Source organism: Acinonyx jubatus, chromosome C1 (genome assembly GCF_027475565.1).
Source record: "Acinonyx jubatus isolate Ajub_Pintada_27869175 chromosome C1, VMU_Ajub_asm_v1.0, whole genome shotgun sequence".
Taxonomy (NCBI): Eukaryota; Metazoa; Chordata; class Mammalia; order Carnivora; family Felidae; genus Acinonyx; species Acinonyx jubatus.
Genome location: NC_069381.1, coordinates 180836750 through 180862211, shown reverse-complemented (window position 1 = coordinate 180862211; position 25462 = coordinate 180836750). Strand labels below are relative to the sequence as shown.

Here is a 25462-nt window from a genome sequence, read left to right as displayed (position 1 = left end):
TAGTACCGACATTTTAACAATATTTGTTCTTCCTATCCAGGAGCATGGAATCTTTTTCCATTTTTTTTGTGTGTCTTCTTCAATTTCTCTCATAAGCTTTCTGTAGTTTTCAGTATATAGATTTTTCACCTCTTTGGTGAGATTTATTCCTAGGTATTTTATGGTTTTTGGTGCAACTGTAAATGGGATCAATTCCTTGATTTCTCTGTCGCTTCATTGTTGGTGTATAGGAATGCAACCGATGTCTGTGTGTTGATTTTATATCCTGCAACTTTGCTGAATTCATGAATCAATTCTAGTTTTTTGGTGGGATCTTTTGGGTATTCCATATAGAGTATCATGTCATCTATGAAGAGTGAAAGTTTGACCTCCTCCTGGCTGATTTGGAGTTGTCTGATTGCAGAGGCTAAGACTTCCAATACCATGTTGAATAACAGTGGTGACAGTGGACATCCCTGTCGCGTTCCTAACCTTAGGGGGAAAGCTCTCAGTTTTTCCCCATGGAGGATGATATTAGCATTGAGTCATTCATATATGGCTTTTATGATCTCGAGGTATACTCCTTCTATCCCTACTTTCTTGAGGGTTTTTAACAAGAAAGGATGATGTATTTTGTCAAATGCTTTCTCTGCATCTATTGAGAGGATCATGTGGTTCTTGTCCTTTTATTGATGTGATGAATCATGTTAATTGTTTTGCAGATATTGAACCAGCCCTGCATCCCAGGTATAAATCCCACTTGGTTGTGGTGAATAATTTTTTTAATGTGTTGTTGCATCTAGTTGGCTAATATCTTGTTGAGGATATTTGCATCCATTTTCATCAGGGAAATTGGTCTATAGTTCTCCTCTTTAGTGGGGTCTCTGTCTGGTTTTGGAATCAAGGTCATGCTGGCTTCATAGAAAGAATTTGGAAGTTTTCCTTCCATTTCTATTTTTTGGAATAGCTTCAAGAGAATAGGTGTTAACTCTTCCTTAAATGTTTGGTAGAATCCCCCTGGAAAGCCATCTGGCCCTGGACTCTTGTTTTTTGGCAGATTTTTTATTACTAATTCGATTTCCTTCCTGGTTATGGGTCTGTTCAAATTTTCTATTTCTTCTTGTTTCAGTTTTGGTAGTGTATATGTTTCTAGGAATTTGTCCATTTCTTCCAGATTGCCCATTTTATTGGCATATAATTGCTCATAATATTCTCTTATTATTGTTTTTATTTATGCTGTGTTGGTTGTGATCTCTCCTCTTTCATTCTTGATTTTATTATTTGGGTCCTTTCCTTTTTCTTTTTAATCAAACTGCTAGTGGTTTCTCAATTTTGTTAATTCTTTCAAAGAACCAGCTTCTGGTTTCATTGATCTGTTCTACTGTTTTGTTGTTGTTGTTGTTGTTGTTGTTTCAATAGCATTAATTTCTGCTCTAATCTTTGTTATTTCCTGTGTTCTGCTGGTTTGGGGTTTTATTTGCTGTTCTTTTTCCAGCTCTTTAAGGCATAAGGTTAGGTTGTGTATCTGAGATCTTTCTTCCTTCTTTAGGAAGGCCTGGATTGCTATATACTTTCCTCTTATGACTGCCTTTGCTGCATCCCAGAGGTTTTGGGTTGTGGTGTTATCATTTTCATTGACTTCCATATACTTTTTCATTTCCTCTTTAACTGCTTGGTTAGCCCATTCATTCTTTAGTAGGATGTTCTTCAGTCTCCAAGTATTTGTTACCTTTCCAAATTTTTTCCTGTGGTTGATTTCGAGTTTCATAGTGTTGTGGTCTGAAAATATGCACGGTATGATCTCAATCTTTTTGTACTTACTTAGGGCTGATTTGTGTCCCAGTATATGGTCTATTCTGGAGAACGTTCCATGTGCACTGGAGAAGAATGTATATTCTGCTGCTTTAGGATGAAATGTTCTGAATATATCTGTTAAGTCCATCTGGTCCAGTGTGTCATTCAAAGCCATTGTTTCCTTGTTGATTTTTTGATTAGATGATCTGTCCATTGCTGTGAGTGGGGTGTTGAAGTTTCCTACTATTATGGTATTACTATCAATGAGTTTCTTTATGTTTGTGATTAATTGATTTATATATTTGGGTGTTTTCACATTTGGTGCATAAATGTTTACAATTGTTAGGTCTTCTTGGTGGATAGACCCCTTGATTATGATATAATGCCCTTCTGCATCTCTTGATACAGTCTTTATTTTAAAGTCTAGATTGTCTGATATAAGTATGGCTACTTCGGCTTTCTTTTGTTGACCGTTAGCATGATAGATGGTTCTCCATCCCCTTATTTTCAATCTGAAGGTGTCTTTAGGTCTAAAGTGGGTCTTTTGTAAACAGCATATCAATGGATCTTGTTTTCTTATCCATTCTGTTACCCCTATGTCTTTTGATTGGAGCATTGAGTCCATTGACGTTTAGAGTGACTACTGAAAGATATGAATTTATTGCCATTTTGATGCTTGTAGAGTTGGGGTTTCTGGTGGTGTTCTCTGGTCCTTTCTATATATATATGTAAAATATATATGTTTTCATCTTCTCTCCCCTCAGAGAGTCCCCCTTAAAATTCTTGCAGGGCTGGTTCAGTGGTCACAAACTCCTTTAATTTTTGTTTGTCTGGGAAACTTTTTATCTCTCCTTCTATTTTGAATGACAGCCTTGCTGGATAAAGAATTCTTGGCTGCATATTTTTCTGATTCAGCACACTGAATATATCCTGCCACTCCTTTCTGGCCGGCCAAGTTTCTGTGGATAGGTCTGCTGCAAACCTGGTCTGTCTTCCCTTGTAGGTTGAGGACTTTTTTCCCTTGCTGCTTTCATGATTCTCTCCTTGCCTGAGTATTTTGTGAATTTGACTATGATATGCCTTGTTGATGGTCAGATTTTGTTGAATCTAATGGGGTTCCTCTGTGCTTCCTGGATTTTGATGTCTGTGTCTTTCCCCAAGTTAGGGAAGTTTTCCACTCTGATTTGCTCACATAACCCTTCTACCCCTATTTCTCTCTCTTTCTTTTCTGGGACCCCTATGATTCTGATGTTGTTCCTTTTTAATGAGTCACTGATTTCTCTAATTTTTAAATCGTGCTCTTTTGCCTTAATCTCCCTCTTTTTTTTCTGCTTCATTATTCTCTATAAGTTTGTCCTCTATATCGCTGAGTCTCTGTTCTGCTTCATCCATCGTTGCCGCCGCTGCATCCATCATGATTACAGCTCAGTTATAGCATTTTTAATTTCATTCTGGCTATTTTTTACTTCTTTTATCTCTGCAGAAGACTCCAGCTAGTATTCTTATTATCGTGATTCTAAATTCTGGTTCAGACATCTTGCTTATATCTGTGTTGGTTAAATTCCTGGCTGTCATTTCTTCATGCTCTTTCTCTTGGGGTGAATTCCTTCATTTTGTCATTTTGAAGGGAGAATGGTTATTTATTTTTGAGAGAAAGAGAGCACGTACAAGCAGGGGAGGGGCAGAGAAAGAGGGAGAGAGAAAATCCCAAGCAGGCTCCACACTGTCAGTGCAGAGCCCAACACAGGGCTTGATCTCACAAACCATGAGATCATGACCTGAGCCGAAATCAAGAGTTGGATGTTTAACAGGCTGAGCCACCAGGTACCCCTGAGGAATTTCTTCTAATTAAAGCACCGATTGGACTTGAATGAAAAAAACAGCTATTTATGTATTATATGTTACCTTTTAGAAAGACACTGTGATTCAAAAGTAAATTAGAAAAGGACTTGACCTGTTACCACTGTCTGTTTCTAGCTCAGAGAACCATAACGTACACTTAAACTAAAAATTAGCAACTTACCTTTACTTTACAGAATCATTCCATTACTATCTTCTTCCTAAACATTTCGTCATTTCGGTATCATTAACACTTCTCATAAAGCAATTTAGAGACTAAAATTTCCACATATTCAGCAAGTCCTCAGAGTAGAGGATGACAACTGCAAAGCACTGCATTGTAGAGGGCAGGGACAGGAAAAGTCTGTGCTTTGCAGCTATGAACATACAGGAGGGTATAAATTTTTATGTACTGTACAAAGTCAAACTATACATAGTCTCAGATTCTGCAGAATAAATTATTTTACTCAACAGAGAACTAGGCAGCAGAAGCAAAAAAGATTACCAATCTAGAGGCACTAGAAATTGCATAGGTTGTATGTGTACCAAGCCTCTTTCTTGCTACAAACCTAAGAGATGGGACAGAGGACGGTAAGAGAAACAAAAACTCATGAAATGGATCTTTTAGAATTTTCATGGATAGATCTACATTCAAGGATAAGTTAAACAGAAAAGTATACATTATATGGGTCCCATTAAAATATTTTTGTATATGGCACTACATTGAAGGCAAGGATAAATAGCATATATATGTATATATGCATAAGAACATATATACAAGAGGAAATTAAATAAAGTTATAAAAACATATCCCATGTTCCTAGTAATTACAGACTGAAAAACAGGAAAGATGAAATGGTTGCTAGTCAGTGTAAGAAGACACCATATGAAACTATTGATATGATGGAAAAAAATCAAATTTGTCTTGGCTGTAAAGGACCAGTAATTACTACATAAAAATAATTCCTTGATGTAGAAAGAATTTTTTGAAATCCTCCCAGAATACAGAGGAAAATAACATGAAGGATAAAATGATGAAAAATAAAATGCTAGAATAGAGAGAACAGACACAAGTCCAGCCAAAAAAGGAGTAACTCTCAAAAGGAATACAGAAAAAGACAAAAAGAATGAACACACATTTTAATAGTAAAACAAAAATAAAAATACGCTTGATTTGTTTGAATTTAAAAGTCAAAAAGGATTCACCATCCTTCAAGCCTAATTAATGAGAGACAATCCATGTATAAATATGCTGGGAAATATCCATTTCTCTCCTTCAAACATCCTGGTCCTTTTAACTTTTTGTTAACCATTTATTTTTAAATAATTTTAGAGTTAAAGAAAAGTTGCAAAAAATAAGAGTTTATGTATCCCTTCACCCAATTTATCCTAATCTAACAATTTATGTAATCATAGAACAATTAGGAAAAACAAAAATTAGCAATAGTATAATATTATAAACTACAAGCACTATTTAAACTTCACCAGTTTTCCACAAATGTTCTTTTTCTGCTCCAGGATCTAACCCAAGAATCCCACATTACATTAATTTGTCATCTCTCCTACTCTCCTCCAATCTGTGAAATTTACAGTCTTTCCCTGTCTTTCATGACCTTGATACTTTTAAAGACTACTGGTCAGTTATTTTGTTGATAATCCGTCAATATGAGTTTGTCTGGTATTTTCTCTTAATTAAAAAGAAGTTATGCAGGGGTGCCTAGCTGGCTCAGTTGGTACAGCACGTGACTCTTGATCTCATGGTTATAAATTTGAGTCTCACGTTGGATGTAGAAATTACTTAAAAAAAAATAAAACCTAAAAAAAAAAATAGAAGTTATGCATTTGGGGAAAAAATATCACAGAAGTGATGTGCCCTTCTCAGTGTATCATTTCAAGGGATACAAGATGCCAGTATATCTGATTACTGGTACTATTAACCTTGATCACTTTAAGCATGAGAAGTAAATTACCTAAATAAGCAGATCCAGGAGTCTAACAGAAGCATGCTTTCTAACAAGAGAAAAACTTAGCTGGCCCTATGAAATCCCTAACTGTAAAGCTCATTGATAAAACTATCCACACACAAAGAACTTCCCATTAGGATTTTAGTGCTTCTTCCTTAAATATGGATATGCAGTCACGTTAGAAGAAAACCTTCAGAATGAGAGATCATAATAAACAGAAAGAAACATAATGCAGAGAGCAGAAGAAAATATCAAACTATAATTAATATCCACTTAAAGATAAGAGAAAATAAGAAGTGTTCCATGCATAGACATCCTAGCAAACACTTCATTTTTATCAAACAAATTGCTCCTTTTAACTTTTTTTTAACTTTGTATTTTTTTTCAACGTTTTTTATTTATTTTTGGGACAGAGAGAGACAGAGCATGAACGGGGGAGGGGCAGAGAGAGAGGGAGACACAGAATCGGAAACAGGCTCCAGGCTCTGAGCCATCAGCCCAGAGCCCGACGCGGGGCTCGAAGCCACGGACCGCGAGATCGTGACCTGGCTGAAGTCGGACGCTTAACCGACTGCGCCACCCAGGCGCCCCTTAACTTTGTATTTTGAAGTAATTTCCGATTTACAGAAAAGTTATAGAAATAATAGAGTTTCTGTATATCCTTCACCCTCCTGTTCTTTGACTGGAGGGCATTGGTAGAGAAAATGAACGCTAATATGTCCTCTTAACCTAACTATATACCTTACTCAAATTTTATTAGTTTTTACACTAATGAGGTAGCTGAAATAAATCAAATGTGAAAGGGTTAAACATTACAATCAAAAGCTTTCAGAAAATAGAAAAAGAGGTAAATAATAAGAGAAAAAGATAAAATTAGATTGATCCAAGAAGTCAAATATTAATTCCAGAAAAAAGAAAATGGTTTGAAGGAAATTAGCAAAAAGTTAACACAAGAAAATTCCCTAGGAAGTTAAGGACAAGAATCTCTAGATTAAAAGGCCCTAGGGGAGCCTTGGTGGCTCAGTTGTTAAGCATCTGATTTTGGCTCAGGTAATGATATCATGGTTTGTGAGTTTGAGTACCACATCAGGTAAGCCCTGCATCGGGTTCATGAATTCAAGTCCCACATCGGGTAAGCCCTGCATCAGGTGAGCTGGAGCTCCACATCAGATGAACATGAGCCCCCATCAGGTAAAACATGAGCTCTGCTTCAGTTGAGCCCGGCTTTCTCTCTCTCTCTCCCTCTCTCCCTCTCTCCTCTCTCCCTCTGCCCTTCCTGGGAGTGTCTCTCTCTCTGCTCCTAGCTCACTTGTGCCCTCTCTAAATAAATAAATAAATAAATAAATAAATAAATAAATAAATAAATAAATAAAAGGGCCTACCAACTACTTCGCACAATTGCTGTAAAAGACTCACAGTTCAGGCACATTATTCTGGATTTTATTTTTATTATTCTGAAATTTCAGAATGGCAGGGATTTAAAAAATAAACCTAAGCGAGAAAATAGATCACAGACTAAGAATCAGCAACACTGAAAGCTAGAAAACAATGGAGCAAAGCTTTAAAAATATTTAATGAAAGTTTTAATCTAGGATTCTATAATAGACAAGTATAAATGAAAAAATATATTTTCATACAGTAGAGTCTCAATTTACCTCACGTGCATCCTTTCTTGGGGTGCTACTAAATGTGTATTTCACCAAAACAAGAGAATAAACTAGGAAAAGACATGGGATAAAAACAAAAAAGCAGAAAATGAAAATGAAACAAACATCTAATGCAAGGCAGAGGCTAAGGATGAAAACAAAAAGAGGTCTTGGGATGATGGCTGTTTAGATGGTTTAAAGAGCAATCAGTCCAGAATTAGATTGTTCTCTGCAGGAAAAATAAGTTTTATTTGTGTAGTAACTTGTATTAAGTATCTTACACAGCTGTTTAAAGATATGGAGAGACTTGACTTTAGGTCTGAATAAAACTAAATGAATGGGGGAAATGAAGAAATTAGTGAAAACCCAAAAGGTGTTCAAGAAAGAAAATGTAATTATAATGCACCACTTGGCTTATTAGTGAGTAATATTTACTTAAGCATAATAATTAAAATAATTAACAAATTTGGGGCGCCTGGGTGGCTCAGTCGGTTAAGCATCCAACTTCAGCTCAGGTCACGATCTCGCAGTACGTGAGTTCAAGCCCCGCGTCAGGCTCTGGGCTGATGGCTCAGAGCCTGGAGCCTGCTTCCGATTCTGTGTCTCCCTCTCTATCTGCCCCTCCCCCGTTCATGCCCTGTCTCTGTCTCAAAAATAAATAAACGTTAAAAAAAAATTTAGAAAAAAAATAATTAACAAATTTAAGCAAAACTTATGATATAAAAAGGATGGGCAAGGCAATAAAAGAGATGTAATAAAAGATATAAAAGAGTTAAAATCCTTATCTACCATAAAGAAGTCGTTAAATAATGAATGAAATTGTTCAGTTAATATAGATAGAAATAGGGAAACAAATACTAGAAGAAACAACTTAAACAAATCAATGTGGCCATCTCTGAAAAAGTGAAGTGGGACAGGAGTGGAGTGGCAGGGGAGGGCTAATGTGTTGAAGCCATTTTTCCCTTTAACCACTATTCGATTTTTAAAACTAAGTATGTAATTACCTTATTTATTTATTTATTTATTTATTTAGAGAGCATGAGCACGGAGGGGCAGAGAGAGGGAGAGAGAGAGAATCCCTAGCAGGCTCCACAATGTCAACACAGACCCTGATGCAGGGCTCAAACTCACAACCCATGAGATCATGACCTGAGCCAAAGTCAGACACTTAACTGACTGAGCCACCCAGGCACCCCTATAGTTACTTTAACAAAAATAAAAATTAATTTCAAAAGTGCTATGTACTCCAGATTGTTTCAAGCCAAGATATATCAGGCAAATGTGAACAATAGTAGGAAAAACCCAAGATGATTCTAATAAGAAAGTAAATTTCAAAGTAAAAAGCATTAAACAAGACAGGGAAGATTAGTTTGTTGTGATAAAAAGTTAAATCTAAAATGAATAAGTAAGTCTAATAATGTAACATCAAAACTATAAAGTAGGGTTGCCTGCCTGGCTCAGTCAGAAGAGCATGCGACTCTTGATCTCGAGATCATGAATTCAAGCTCATCTTGGGTGTAGAGATTACTTAATAAAAATTTAAAAACTTAAAAAATATATACAAAGTAAAAACTGTTAGAAATACCAAGAGAAAGAAACACAGCTGTGATAGGAAACTTTAATATCATAATCATAACTCATGTTTGGATAAATAAGATCTAAAGACATATATAAATAATACATATTGAATTTTGTGCCTTGCAAAGAGAAAGCTATTTCTTTTCTAACATTTACAAAAGTTGGTAATATTTTGGTCACAACATAAATCTCTATAAATTCAATAAAGTGGTCCTGGACAAATGTCACTGACTATAATGAATTATGTATAAGAAAGGAGAGCATTGTGCAGGGCAGAAGTATTGAGAGACTGACCCCTAATAGGCAGAGTTGCCTACTGAAATGGCAACAAAAGGTTGTTATAGCCTAGATGATGATGCCTAAGGGCTCTCTGTCTTGGGCAAGACAACGCCTACTCCTTCTCAAACCACAGCATGAGCTAAGACCACTCTCTACTCTTCCATTTTTTTTCCCACGCATGTAAATATTACCAAACATCTTAGCTGATGATGATCTCAGGAGAAAATTTTATGAAGGCAAAAACCACAAAACATCTGAGAACAACACAATAAGTAATATGTGACAGAAATAGCAATGAGATATAATTGACATATAACATTATTAGTTTCAGGTGTACAGTGTATGTATATATTATGAAATGGTCATCACAGTAAGTCTAGTTAACATCCACAAAACTTCACATACTTAACAAATTTTTTCCTTGTGGTAAGAAATTTCTTAAGATCTACTTTCTCAGCAGCTTTCCAATATGCAATACAGTATTATTAATTATAGTCACCTACATTATAGTCACAGTATAGTAATGCTGTACATTAGTGGTCCACTTAGAAATGTCTTCTGTAGCTTTGCATTACCAAAGCAGTTATTTTTGCTTACTTTTCCATTACTCGGACTTAAGATAAGTTTCTATCAATTTGAGTTAGTTTTCTCCACACAACTAAATCAGATAAAATACACTGAAATCTCTTATATATTCACTTAGCCATTCTTTCTTGAATACTTCAGACTTTAGTTATACCTTTCATGAAACAGTATTGTTTAAAAGCATGTAATTGTTGCTGATCTTTAAAACTTCAGAATAAACACATTAGGGACAGATCTTAAAGTATTTGCAAACTGCTAACCACCTTTATCTTCCTTCATTCTTTCTGCAATGAAATGTTCTTAACCTGAACTCTATTAGCTTTTCATTGCAAGATGGAAAAAGCCTCCTGTTACATGTTGTAAACCTTTAAGGAAAAGACCTTTATGTCATTCTGAAAATTTTAACCAGGATTTATTTAAAACCCTCCTCTCTCAACTTTAAAAATTGGCTAAAACAATTTTTACTTGAAAAATATTTATAGGATATATTTTCTCTTTTATACTGTCAATTTGGTCTTTTTCATATATACCAATTTACATCATTTCCTTGTGCGTATACTACCTGCAGGTTACCTCAACTCCTTTATTTTCACTTTCTATCTGTTGGGGTTTTTTTTTTCCTTTTTTGAATGCTCTTTAAGAAAGTTTCTTTATTTTTTTTTTTTCAACGTTTATTTTTTTATTTTTGGGACAGAGAGAGACAGAGCATGAACGGGGGAGGGGCAGAGAGAGAGGGAGACACAGAATTGGAAACAGGCTCCAGGCTCTGAGCCATCAGCCCAGAGCCCGACGCGGGGCTCGAACTCACAGACCGCGAGATCGTGACCTGGCTGAAGTCGGACGCTCAACCGACTGCGCCACCCAGGCGCCCCAAGAAAGTTTCTTTAAAAAGAGTCAAAGTCAAATCAGTTTGTTTACCCTTCTAATCTTGACAAAGATTTAATTGAGATTGAAATAAAAACTATAGCTAAAATAAAACTTTAAATTTTTATGGATAAAAACTATACATTACTGTTTTTACTCATATTTGTAGGTACTGTCAAATCTGGCAGAATCTAAATGAACTATGGGCCATTAGCTAATTAATAAATCACATAAATAAGTTGGCCCTTGCATAAACATGTCATATGGACTCTACCATATGACAAGTTTTAAGTAACATTTTCATTCTCAGTAGTTCATTTCACCAAGCATTTATTGAACATTACACTTGAAAAATAATATTTGAAGTGCTGTATGTATAGTTAGTAAGACCACCCTTAAGATTACATTCAGCTGAGCCTATAGTCTTTTCCTAATCCTAATTTGCTTGTAATGTAATGTTACATTAAAAAAATTTTTTTCTTGCGTGAATACTTGGTGGTCTCAAAGGTGTTTTTAAATATATTAAAATTAGTAACGGGGAACAAGGCAAGAATGTCCATTTCATTTCTCCATTTCAACACTGTACTGGAAGTCCTAGCTAATGCAGAAAGACAAGAAAAGGAAACAAAAGTATACAGATTGGGAAGGCAGAAATAAAACTGCCTTTGTTTGCAGATGACATGATCGTCTATGTAGAAAATCCAAAAGAATTGACCAAGAAACTTCTGGAACTAATAAGCAATTATAGCAAGGCTGTAGGATACACGGTTAATATGCAAAAGTCAATTGTTTTTCTGCTTACCAGCAATAAATTAAAAATGAAATACTTAGGTATAAATCTAACAAAATGTGTACAAGATCTAGATGAGAAAAAGTATAAAATAAAAGAAATCAAAGAATTAAATAAATGGAGAAATAGTCCATGTGTATGGATAGGAAGACATCATATTGTCAAGATGTCAATTCTTCCCAACTTTATCTACAGGTTCAACAGAATCCTAGTCAAAATCTCGGCAAGTTATTTCATGGATATTGACAAACTGATTTTAAAGTTTACATGGAAAGGCAAAAAACCCAGAATAGCCATCACAGTGTTAAAGGGAAAGAACAAAGTTGGAGGACTGATACTATTCAACTTCTCTCACTTCTTAATATTCAATAAAATTAGTACACATGTTCTGCAAGTATTGTGTAAATGTTCATTGATGTCCTACATTCATTTACTCTAATTTGTTTTTTCTTTCCTGTTCATTTCTGATCTATATTTTCTCTCTTTTTACTTAACAGACAGTGTGGAGCATTCATTATTAAGACAACTGGGCAGCTCTAGTCCAGCTCAACTGATTTCTTGTCCAATGATCCTTGTGTGGCCAAGATCCAGCTTCAACGAACCGTCTAGAAGCTGCCCATTGTGACACTTAGGGTTAGTTAATACCTCGCCATACTTATTTATTCCATTATAAGCTGTCTAAATTCGATGAAATTTGCTTTTTCAGCTGTTCTACAAAACTATTTAGGTAGTTGTGGCATGTTGGTTTATGTGTTAATCTAACTGTAGTGACATTTTCTACATGTTTTATCCATTCCATAAATAATAACCACATTGGGAATAGTGAGGTGTCTTTCATTTTCTCTGCTTTGTGTTATTTCTTTTCCTCTCAATCTTTTAGGAGTAATGTTTAATAGTCATTACTATTTATTTTAGTATTTAGGATAAGAGTCCTCTCTAATGCTAACAGAATTTTTAATACTTTCATGCCTTGTGGTATAAGTACATTTGATCTTAATGATTCAGTTCTAATACTGGCTATTTTGTCATTTAATATGTTTTTGACTGAGTTTTTATTTATTATTGCTATTCCTTATTTAATTTTGCTTCTGCCATGGTTTTCAAAATTTGAGTAATATTTATACTTTTTTATAACATTTTCCAAATATTAGAAACACTTCAACATGATCAGTTTTCTTACCTTTTCATATGATTAATTTGACTATATTAAATTTTTACTCTAATATTTGTGATAATGCTGAAGCCTTTTATAATATAAGCCATTTGGTACCCAAATTTATATAATACGGTTCACCTAGTAGAATTGTTTTGATAAAAGAAGGGCTCACCTCTGACATCCCATAATACTGACTGATACCCCACTATATTTTGGTATCCTCTACTGCTTTAATATTTTGACTTTTTATTCTTATATGTTACCAATATATTCAATTATATGTTATTAATATTTTAAAAGACAGTTATTTTCATAAAAAGCAAAGCTATTTCTTACACCAAAGGAAAACTTTAAATTCTGATTCTAAAGCCAATCTTATTATAAAATTAGAAAATAGGTAGGGAGGAAAAGCCATTGTTCAAAAGTTACAGAACAAATTGTTTTCATCACTGTAATTTCTGTAATAGTATAAAAAAATCCACTTTACATTCATTTGCAATTCTTTTACTTGACTTCCTAATTTTAGGTGAGAAGAGGAAAATCCATAAATATTGGCATTACCCTAATTAATCTCTCCTCTCTCCTTTTCTATGCCCAAATGTATTACATGTTCAACGGCATAAGCAGAAATAATAAGACTTAGATCCCAAAGATTTTCCTGATAAGTCAAATAAGGTGTTTCTTTTGAAACCATAATGAACAGTAGGACTATATGATTATATATTAGCCTACAGGTATTCCATGCACATTAATTATTCTGTTTTTAGAAATATAAATAGACTAATAAGTCCCACAATGAAATTTCAAAAGTTTTTGTTCTGTAAGTAAAAATGATTAACCACTGATGTTAGAGATATTTTAATAGCACTCTCCTTGATTTTCAAAATGTTTAACATGATGCTAAACAAATCCTGGACTGTTAATAAAAGTTAATGATTTATTATTGGATAAGGAATTTTGATAATAATTGATACCCAAGTGTGTTTCTTCCACAAAACTATAGAGATCTGCGTACACACATATACTACGTACACACACACACACACACACACATATAGATTATATACACATACACATTATATATACATACAATTCATATACATACTTTCTTAGAATTTAGCTTCATTTTGTGAAGCTAATTAAAACTGTGGATATCACTGTCAACCAGAATATATGGAGGACATCATCAACTTTCTTTACGACCTAGTTTGATAGCCCAAACAGGTTATTTCTAAAACCAGATTGAGAGGATAAAAATTCTCCTTATATAACTAAGTAAAAGCCATTTTATTTTTCTATTTTTTGTAGTATATCATCTATAGATAAATTTGAAAAGTTTCTATTTAGTTCTATTTTGAAAGGCCAATCTGAAGACATCTGAGGAAATTCACTGGGTTAGAGTGAAAAGGATAATACAAATATTAGTATCATCACATGTACCAAAATCACAAATAACTTTGTGACCTGTTTTCCCCAAATCTCTAATATAATCAGAGATAGAAAGATGGTAGCATGTCAAAAAATAAAGGATCTTGGAAAATTAAGACTTTAATTTCTTTCCTGTCAGCCAATTTCACAAGAATGGCTTAGAAAAAGAGGTATGATTTAGTTTGTAACAATGCTTTATAAATTTCTGCCAATAATGACAGTACAATATTTTCAAACAAATTTATACATAAGTCCCAGATGTAGGAGTGTGTTTCATGGGTTTGTGGTGTATTTAAGAAAAATAATGAATTGGGGTCACATACACAAAAAATCTTTGTATCTCTCTCAGAAGTAGTGCTTGGATAGTATTAAAATGTAGAATCAAAGGACTAGAAAAGACTTTACAGGGGCATTCAATCCAACTTTGATATCATGTTTCAACATGCCCTGTTGTTAAAATAGTAAATTGCTGGCCCCTAGACCTATACTTTGACTAAAATTTATTCTGAAATCTCTATAGACTTCAGTAGAAAGAGGCAAATTTTTCAAAAAAGATGGGCATATTAATCATAATTGGTGCTGTTTCTTTCAACTCTATTCAGTGTTTTCATTCCTAGTGCATAAATTCCTAAAAAAATATGCTACCAGCTTCTGTTCTTCCATGTTTAGTACCACTCTCTGATTAGCAGCTACAGTTATTGCTGTTTGTTTCACCTGCTCTATGTGTTTTTGTCTCTTTGCTTTTATGTATTGCATAAATTTACTGATACTTTCTGCATTCTCATGATTCCTCTCAAAAATCAAGTGCCATTCAAGACCACTTGTTTTATTTCACATTGTCATTTTTGTCCTTTCCATGTAATATAATCCTTCAGTTTTCTGTTATACTAGTTTCATGGTTACCTTGATACCTACTTTATGACCTGTCAGAATCTAGAAATAAAATAACAGGCATCAATTTTAAATTTGTAAACTAACAGATTAAAGTTTTCCAGTTTTATCATTCTTTTTAGTTATGCTGCTTAAAATAGGATCAACTAATATATTACCAAGCCTGACTGTATTGAAGTTAAGATACACAGTAACAGGCTGAATAGTCATTAAAACATTTTATTTAAGCTAGTAAGTGATACCATATTGACATCTGACTTGTTTTTAAAACATGTAATTAAAAATTTTTCCATCTACTGATTTGTCAGTTTTACTCATTTGATGCGTATTTCTTAGTTAAAAGAAGCCAATACTTGATTATTTACTAATATTTTGGTACATAATTTTAGTGAGGCTAGTATGTGTTAATCTCAGTTTTGCATTTCTGTCAAGGTATATACCCACGAGTCAATGTCATTTAGTATTTCTCTAAAGAGGATATGAATCAAACATCTTGGTGTACTTTTTTCCTTTGGAAAACAAGGCTATGGGAAGCTGCCATTCTATACCTAGGAACTAAATCCCTCCCCTTCCTTACCTGCTAACAGTTTTTTTCCTCACTTCAAACCTTTTACTGACTGGTTTTTGTTTCTCATCAGAGAAAATTTGGAGAGCCCTAGATCCTCACACTTTTGGACGTCCTACAAGATCCCAGTATACCCGTAGGCCTAGAGAGAGGATTTCTAATAAGAATGTCCTTTGATTAGACTCTTTTTTCTTTATGTCTTCCTTTATGAAAAAGAGGATAAAATACATCTCTCAGAATTTTTCTTTCCTGGGGAAAGTAATGCTTTTGAGAAGATGATAATTTTTTGTGTTGCTATTTTGTTTTATAAGAGAGTCAAGATTCTCCTCTAAAGTATAAAGTCTTCAAAGTGTCTCAAAGCTCTTAGCATTTTCTTCCCCTTACTCACCATTATCAAGTTCTGTGGCATTTCCTCTAGATCTTTGTCTTTGATAGGTTTCAATACTTTAAAAGGAGTTTTCCCTTTGGTAAATTCCAAGCTAAATCTCCAACTATACTCTTCCTGTCCCATGAATTCCCTAAGTCTACCAGTTGTCCTCTTCCAATCTGGAAAGAATTCCCTGTGTATTCATCTGAAGATCTACTTTCCAACTTGTTTTCCAAGTACCATGTCCTTGTTGTTTGAATCACTTAAAACAAAAACAAAAACAAAAACCTGAGTGTACTAACAAAGAGAAAGACCTCCATCTGGTTTTCCCCCATTATGGCTATTAGCATTCTGAGGGACCTCTATTTTGTATTTTGTATAGAATTTCTCCAGATTTTTAGAGACCCTGACTCTTTTATTATCCACCCAACTCAATTAACTTTCTTGTACTTAAAATGGTAGGGTTTAAGGATATTTACTGTGTAGTCATTATTTATGGTTTCATTTTCACATGTGGCTCTAAACTGAAAGAAAAGAAATGCAATCAGATACACTTAATTTTGGAAGAGTTTTTCCCAGCTTCAACATATTTAATGATGTTTAAATTCACAGCATATGCCTATAACAGCTATCTATACTGGCCTAAATATATAAACCTAGTAATACTAACCTGACTTCTAGATTTGGGGAATAATGGCAAGAGGAAAAAAAAGGATCTTTCCTGGCCTTGACTTGCCTAAGAACAGGAATAAAGAGAATTCCTATTAACCCAAACAATCTGATTTGATAGAATTTCCAACAGTGTAATCTAATATGAAAAAAAATCAGGCAATGTGGAGAAAGATGTTTTGGCTTAAGGAATCCAGCTTACAAGTAGCTAATTCATGCTTAAGAGAGTATAATCCTTAGTTTTCACAGATTCTGTCCTTTTATTTCTGAACTCATTGGTACTCAAAGTTCCATGTTTCTCACAGTGGTTCCCAATAACAGAGTGAGCATTTTGGAAGAGAGCCAAGATAGCTTTTGCTTAACGTGGAATATTACATCCTTTAATCTTCAATTTCTTTTGCTTTAAAATAAAGATTATAAAAGGAAATTTTAAAAGATGACGATCAGGAAAAGAGTTACTTACCTTTGTGTCTAATTCCTAAAGATCAGATGCAACTATAGAGAATGCTACTTAACACACATCTTTTTGTACATCTCTCTATATCTTATTCTTGATTTCAAAAAGGCTATCCTGTTTCCTCAAAGGATTTTATAGGTGCAACCCTAAATAATAATGAAAGATAAACATTCTGTGTTGAACTTCAGCAGATTTGTATTTTTGAAGTTAAAAATTTATTTTAAAGATTCTCTGATTTCGGATATAAACCTAACACTATACAACTCATCTTAATCATCCACTTGCTTCTTGAAAATTCTTTCTAAATCACTGTCACCTTTTCATAAATGCTGTATACCCAATACAAGAATTTAGCTTTCCTATTTTCTTCTAAATGATAAATTATTTGGGGAAATAACCAAAAATGCATTCTAATGGTCGTTTCTTCATATGAAATCATCCACTTGCTCTTTCTTTATTAAACATCCTTCAAACCAAACATCTTCATACTCTATGTAGGAAAGGTAGCTAACAATAGTTTTCACTGACATGATTTAATCTCAAGTCATGCAGTTCAAAAGAATTTTGTCTCTATCATTAATAATGGACAGTTCATTATATTTTAATAAGACAAAGTTGTAATTAGGGTCTATCTGAATAGAGTCATGTGTAAGAATGTACTACATTTTTTTTCTCAGAAATAATTACATACTCAGAGATTTGCCAAGTTCCAATATGAATATTAGCTTAACCTTCTCTGAAATACAATTATATGGATTCAGAATTAGAGGAGTCCTTATTCTCCAGCACTTATTTCCTTTGAAATTGCACTCCCAACTTCATTGATAAGCAGCAGACTGACTTGATTATATTTACAGAAATCAAGCCTGTTTCACTGTGGACAAGGCCCTCTGATGTTTACCAATCATACTAAGTTCTGCTTCACTTCTGTTCCTTATAGGAGTCAGAAAGTTCTTGACTTTGCTAGGGGCTCCAAGTTCTTCTTATATGTGGAAATGATATATTCATAATTAAATCAGTACACTTAAGAGTGAAAAGGGGCACTAAAAATAATTAAAATGATCTAATTTTTGAAGTATATACTTACTAACCAACAAGTTTATCATATTAACAGACCCATAAACCATTCTATTCAAAGACTATTTTTCAAAACCAAAATTCTAATAATACAGTATGCATAAACTAGACTGTCCCAGGGAAATTGGAATGTTGTTAACCCTATTAAAATATTATAAAATGAATGTAACATTACACTGAGATCAAAAAAGTATAGTCTGAAAGGGATTAAGCCATAAGGGATAGGCCTGAATTACTCTATTACTTTAGCCCTTGAAGCTTTATGATATCTGGTTTAGCCGTTGATACAACTATATAAATAAGTTCAATGAATATGTTCAGGGATAAGCCCCTTTCTCAAGTTATAAACACGAAACCACAGAATCATATCAACTTGAAAACTATAACATCTAATAAAACTATGGAATATTCTTAATTATTTTTTTTAACGTTTATTCACTTTTGAGACAGAGAGAGAGAGAGAGAGAGGATGAACGGGGGAGGGTCAGAGAGAGAGGGGGAGACACAGAATCCGAAACGGGCTCCAGGCTCGGAGCTGTCCGCACAGAGCCCGACGCGGGGCTCGAACTCACGGACCGTGAGATCGTGACCTGAGCCGAAGTCGGACGCTTAACCGACTGAGCCACCCAGGCGCCCCAAAACTATGGAATATTCTTAAGATATTAGTCTTAAAATATTGGTAACTTGAAACTAAATTTGGTATAGAATAATGAGGTAATTCTCAAGAAAATCTTTGGTTTAGTCATTGAAGATTATTTAAAGTCCATGATAATATTCCTTATAAAAACTGTATTAACTCTGTTGATAATTTGCTATAAAATCATGCTTAGTATATCACATTTGTGCTTACTGTATTCTTCCAAGGCAAGAATAACACTTATTTTTATAGCACTTTATAATTTATAAGCACAATACATATATTATCTTATTTTGTCCACTCAATATATTTGAGAAATAATCGACAACTTTTTTATAAGAGAAGTAAGGCTTTGAAAGAGTAAGAGAATTGCCCAAAATGACATTACTATTAAGTGGTAGAACCCAGAGTTTTGATTACTAATAAATTACACCAGTAAGGAAGCAAGTGATTTCTGGGGAGTATGGGAACTAAGAGGGGAAGATCCTTGGAGAACACTTTTCAGAAATAATTTTTGCCCCTTCTAAGAGTTATGGACCATCTTTCATTGAATCACTAAAATTAAATCTTACACAAATTAAATCTTAGACACAAAAGGTCTATTCTACTCCCTTAAGCATCTCAGACTCAGAATCAGAAAATATTTCAATTCTAAAGTAAACAAATTCTGATAAACACGAACCTGTTTAATCATGCTTTTATCAAGTAACTGAAGTATGAAGCTTCCTAATAAAAGGGAGAAACAGAATTGCCATAGAATTTAATTTTTAGATGTTAATCAAAAATTTTCTTCAAATGTGCCGTGTAATTCAGCATTCGGAGAAATATAAGAAGGAACACAAGGTAAGAAGAAAGGCCTTTTAAGTTATCCCTGAAAACTTTAATCCCTCTGATAAGCAAAAGATACCTGTAAGTGGAGCCACCTACTCTTTTTATTTTGGGAATGTGACACATTTCCACATGTTTTTGGAAGCATAAAGTCCACCAACAAAAACAAATGAACCTTTGGTTGCTTTGCTTCTGCCTTCCCATTTTCTTGCTAATAACTGCAGTGTAGGCATTTATCAGTGTTTGTATAGACCCTACATGTATTATTTGCTATTTTGAGAAAAGGCTATTCAAGTTTTCTTTTTTTACATCCTAATCCAAGGGGCCAAACTCATGCCACTCTTTATACTGATAAAATGTGTGTGTTTCTAAGATAAATGGATCATAATCATAATTGCCTACTAAAGTCAACTTAGCTCAAAAATTGTAACCGTGCCTAAAGTTAAATACAGCCTGATGTCATTACAGGGAATTTTCTCAAACACTGATTTTGATAACTAACATATTTTATAATACTTTATAAATGGTTCTTTTCTGGTTAGAAGACTATTTTGTACCTTCACAAAGTATCCTAAAGTGATACGAATAAACTCTCTCAGTAACCCCACATTTAAAAAACATTTTTAACCCTAGAAGCACCTAGGTTTGATACGCTGTAAAATTATTCATTGTTTTTATGACTTACTCCTAATAATTAACCTATTCTAGCATTGGCAAGTTGTTACATTGTTAGTAGACATGCTCAGAGTCTTGCTAGGTCAGTAGAGTGGCATCTGTGCCCAAATTAGGGAAAACACAATATATAATCAACAGTGCCTCTTTAGAGAAGTTTTGCCCTTTATCTTAGAAGCTTCAGTTCATTTCCCTTAACTACATAAAAGCTGCTATTTAAGTATTTAGAAGAACAACTTCAAAACTTGGCATTAACTTTCTGTTGTCAGATTCAGGCTGGGCAACTGATTAGCCTTCATGCTACTTCCAAAGTTTTAATCAGCTTTATTAGATAAACTCAGGCTTGATGCATGCATTCTTCTTGAATCACAACATTCAAACTCAGATAATCTGAAGAGGACAGAACAAAAGATGAGATTTTTTAGGCAAAAGGATTTGGCTAAACACTGACACTCTGAAGTAGGCATTTACTCATTATAAAAACACCTTAGCTGAAATCTTCCTATTCTCAACCATCTTGAGCAAAGCAGTATCTTCTAAAAATCATTATATTCAGCAGTGGATCAAATAAAAATCATTTGTTGGAACACAGAGTCCATTCATTGGATATTTTACTTAACAGAATAAAATGTTACTCTATTAATATGAAAGTTTATTAATAATTCCTTGATTTTCTCTGGATAGTGGCTTTCTTAACCATAGGCTTAAGTGCCTTTCTGACTCTAATTTTATATATCACTGAGTACATAAATCTTTCTTTTAAACATATCTTTAGCAAGGTTCAGGAATGACACAAAAGAATATAACCTAATAATTGAGAAAATACCATTAGATATGGCCATTCTCAGATCCTTTGTAGTGAGTCTTTGTTATTGCCCTAGGTTTCCTCCTTGTCCAGCAATAGGTTTTAGGGTAGCCTACATACTCTTAATAGTGCGAATTTCCTAAAGCACACCTCTCCTCAGAATCCAGGCCCAGTTAGTATTATTTTTTAAATCTTTCCCTTACTTACAAGAGCCATTTAAAATGCATTAAAACCCTAGTTTTCTTTAAATCTCTTAATAGGAACCAAGGTTACATTCTGTGAGAAGAAGCTTTTCTCAACCTTCATCTGTAGGTTTGAAACCTTGATATTCTCGAACACCACACTTTCATCCTAGGAAAGATTTCAGAGCATTCAATTCTTACTCCACCTTAATTGATTCTGTTAAGTAGAGTCTTGGATAACTATTTTATCCAATAATAGAAAACAATTAGCCCTATGTGTGGTCTGACAACAAATGTGAGGGGTTTGGATATGCCTAACATTAAATGCTTTTGCTTTTTTAAGGGCATTAAAGAAATCCTAGTAGCCAAAATATTGAAGATGCAGGAGAAAACTATGGTTTCCCTTATGAATTTACACACACTTAAGTAAGATAGACTTATAATTCTAGTAAATAGAACAAATGCTGTATCTATAAAACAACAAATACCTTGGTAAAGTTTGAAAACTTTGGTCATATCTGGCTATATTATCAACATGATAATGTCTAAGCACTTAAAAACACCTTTGATGTTTGGATTTTTCAGATTTGTTCTAGATGTTTCATACCTGTAGACACAGCCATGCCATATATAGAATATACAATAGCAACAGGCCATTTGTTGTAATATGGTAAATTAAAAAAAAAAACACTCTCTTGCTAGAGAGATAATGTGTGTAGAAGATTTTAGCTCCCACATTATTTTGACTTTTCTATATATTGGTTAGTGTATATTTTACTGACATTAAATATTTTTTATAAAACATTTCAAACTCTAGATTTACATTAGGAATTTTGACAGATATTAATACATGTAAAGATAATTTATATATATAATATCTGGAAACCTGTCCTATTATGACCACTTATTTTATACCAGTTACTATGACCAGAGTAGACACTATTCTTAAATATACTTAAATGTATCTCTCTATATATTTCTGGCCCTCTTTTGTCATCCATACCAAAAGTATAAGGGTTCTTACAGCATCTTAGCAAGTATAAGCATTCACTGCATATATCATCCCAGATTCAGTACATATTTCTTCCTTTAATACTGTAACACTGTCATTATTCCTTTTTATCTTTCATTCAGGTCTTAGTTTGTGACGTTTCTAGCCTTTCAAAGCATTAACTTTGAATAAAACTTACCCATAACATTATATTTCACCTTTTAAATACAAAGATATTATGACTATCTGCTCTTACAGAATTCAAAGTTTTTTAAAATTAAAAAATGCAACAATAGGTAGACCTTCTTAAAATTAAAAAATGGCCAACTCTTCTTTAAATGCTGCCTATTTAATGTATATCCCAACTTTCTTCTCTAAGAACATTATATTCCTTATATACAAGGCTAGACTAATAATAAAACGATTAAAAATTATATAAATAAGCAACATTTAAATTAACTACATGTAAGTTTATTCTAGCATTTATTGAAATTTGATTGTACAATATTAGAATAAGAGTCTTATTTTTTTCACTATTTTAATTTCACATCTTCTCCAAAAACTAAAGCTAGTTTGTACTTATGTTGGAAAAGAGTAGGAATTATATATGAAAACCTTCTTATAATGTTAGGTAGATGATAATCCAATTATATCAATTTTTTTTATCCTGCCTCATAAAGGATAATGAACTATCCATTAATGTATCTACTTTTTGTGTATATTGCCAAAATGTTTCTGGGCTAAAATATTCAGGTGGAGGAATAAAATGTAATAATATAGTTATATATTAATTACTCTGGCACATACTAAGGCCACTCCACCTATTGGTAATACTTTTGTTTTGCTACCTTTATTCTGAAAGTAACATGCTATATGTTAAGATCCAGTATTCTACAAATAGAGCCCTCGTCAAAAATAACATGACACATTCTATTTAATATTCCACTTGTCTGGCATTTTCATTTTAATCCTATATTTGTTATTCAGGCTAATTCAGTATATACCAAGGCATTTTTGTTCTAAAACTTTTGTAAATTTCAAGAGTCCAAGGGTAATCACATTTTCCTTCAAAAACAAATTTCTGTTTGAAGTGTTTTTCTTAGTTAATTTATTTTAGGTAATTGTGCTCTTTACCAAAATGTACTGATGTGCTTTCACAGTGCATTCATTCAATTCTATAAAGATTGTATTACTTTATTTTTCTCTCCAGATATAAATTACAGAAAAATGGAGATGGTACAAAAATCATTAATGTACCCCCCCCCAAAAAAATTCTGTTTTGCTTAGGTTGTGATATTTGGCTCTTATTTTATAGAGAATGTAAGATAGCAATAATAGCATAAACAGATTTAATACCATATAAGAGATAAATTTTAGCTCTTAACTATCAAGGTCCTTTTTCCTGCAAGTCAGGATATAAAAATGGACAAAGGTATGGAAACTAAACCCTCTTCCTTAGCCTCATATAATTCTGAAATGACCAATGATAACAAAGAAAGGAAATGCTAATTAACATAAAGTATTGCCGAAAACGTGGATTTTTTTTCCTTTACGTGTTTTGGAGAAAACACCTAAAGGATAAAAATTTTAAAGTACACATCAACAATTTGAGATGATTTTAATATTCTCAATGTGTTTCTAGCTAATCCCATTTAGGATTTTTTTTTAACCTGATACCAAAGCAATCTATACAATATCCACTTACAGAACATATTTTTCACAACACATAAAAGAAACCTTCTAAAATCCCTATTAGTAGCTGACCTACAATACAAATTATTTTTAAAAGATACTAATACAAGTAAATTCCTCCTGCACTATTCAAATGCTGACTCTACGTTAACCTTAGGATTATTTTATTCAGGCTATATCCAACTGTTTGTGAGAATAGCTTTCAGTTAAAAGAACACATATAATATCCTAATGTCTATGCCAAAGGAAAAATGAAAATGAATTAAGCAACAATCCTATGTTTACCAGTTAGATTTTTATGCCCGTGCCCTAACTATGTGTCTATCTTTAGAGAATGACTTGTTTAAAACTCTTGAGCTCAAACCTAACCTACCTTCACATGTTGAATATTTAAAACATCTACCTCTACAGACTTACCAATGATGGGTTTTGATAACTTGGTTGACTTTGGCTAGTCCCCTTGTCACTACTCTAGATGTTAAACAGTAAGTGTCACTATTTTTCCTTTGCTTTTCTAAGATCAGGTTGATTTACTAATTTTTTTACACTTAGCTACACACAGTTATATATTTATATTGGTTTTTGTGCCCCTGAATGGATAGCTGTACTTTTAGATGGTCTCCATAAATTATGGGAAAAGGAAGAAGTCCTATATATTCTCCTTAGGCTAGAAAACTAATTTTATGGTATCAGCTACATCCAAAATGTTTTATTTAAAATTTGTTTCGAATTAATTACCTTATTTTTATGTAATAAAGGCTGATTTTTATGTGGGCAACATTAAAATTAAAAAAAAATCTTTCTAGTTTGAGGATTATTAATTGAGGATTATTAATTGTCAGATTACTTTTTAATTCTAGGTCAGACAGTGTCATAATGAACGTTAAAATTTTTCCTTTATATTCAGCAAAAAATACTCCTTCCATATTTTAAAATGGTGTAAAAATCCAACCATCAATGTTCACACAATGAACCATACATAGTTTCAGTAATTCATTTTAGTACTTATGGTTTTCTTCTATAATACCAAAATAAGCTTTTTACACATCGTTACTTATTTAATTACATTCCAGTAATGAATTATTAAATGAAACTGAACTCAGGAATAAAAGGTTTGCTTTTTAAAAATGAAGGGAGTTCCCATAAAGTAAGTTTTACAGAAACTTAAATATAAAAGTTAATGCAATAAATTCATTTTACCAGGATTGAAGATTCTTTGCCTTATGAAAGCCTTTATAAATTGCTTTAGTAAGTGATTTTTAAGGATAATCTGAAAAATGCTATATAGGATATTTTTTATAATGTACCAGTCTGATTATGTTAATAAGTCATAAGCTACCATGCAAAAAATACTGAAGTACCCATCATGCCTTGCTATCTTGGGACTTTGTAACTTGAATTTAAACATAGTTTGAAGAAATTATTTAAAACATAGAACAGAGATGTAGGTGTTCATGGCTTCCAAGTTAGCAAGGCCCTTAATACTTTTTTATACATTTTTAAAAATACAATTTAGATGATAGCTTAAAGACCTATATAAACATGGGTTTCATCACACTTCAAGGTGTAGCCCATGTCCAACATAATAGCTACATTTCATTAAAAATGTAAAATATGACATTTTGTGCAGTTCATAACAAAATCTCTAATTAGGGGAAGTTAGAACATGTCTTGACTGTCATGTATGAGATAATTTACCAAGAATTATTCAATATGTAGCATTTTTG

The 25462-nt window shown here is 33.1% G+C and overlaps 1 protein-coding gene and 1 long non-coding RNA gene across 3 annotated transcripts in view; one reads left to right on the top strand and one right to left on the bottom strand.

Annotated features, from left to right (window-relative positions):
• BOLL (boule homolog, RNA binding protein) overlaps positions 1-12205 on the top strand; it is a 41473-nt gene extending 29268 nt beyond the window's left edge. Inside the window, exon 11 of one of the 2 annotated variants that reach the window (XM_053215510.1) lies at positions 11816-12205. In XM_053215510.1, the coding sequence (XP_053071485.1) occupies positions 11816-11839 (24 nt within the window). In that variant the 3' untranslated portion in view covers positions 11840-12205. The remainder of the gene's footprint in view (positions 1-11815) is intronic. The other variant, XM_015077948.3, reaches the window with a different exon arrangement.
• Positions 1-25462, bottom strand: part of LOC128314100 (uncharacterized) — a 120961-nt gene that overhangs the window by 4939 nt on the left and 90560 nt on the right. The window lies entirely within an intron of this gene.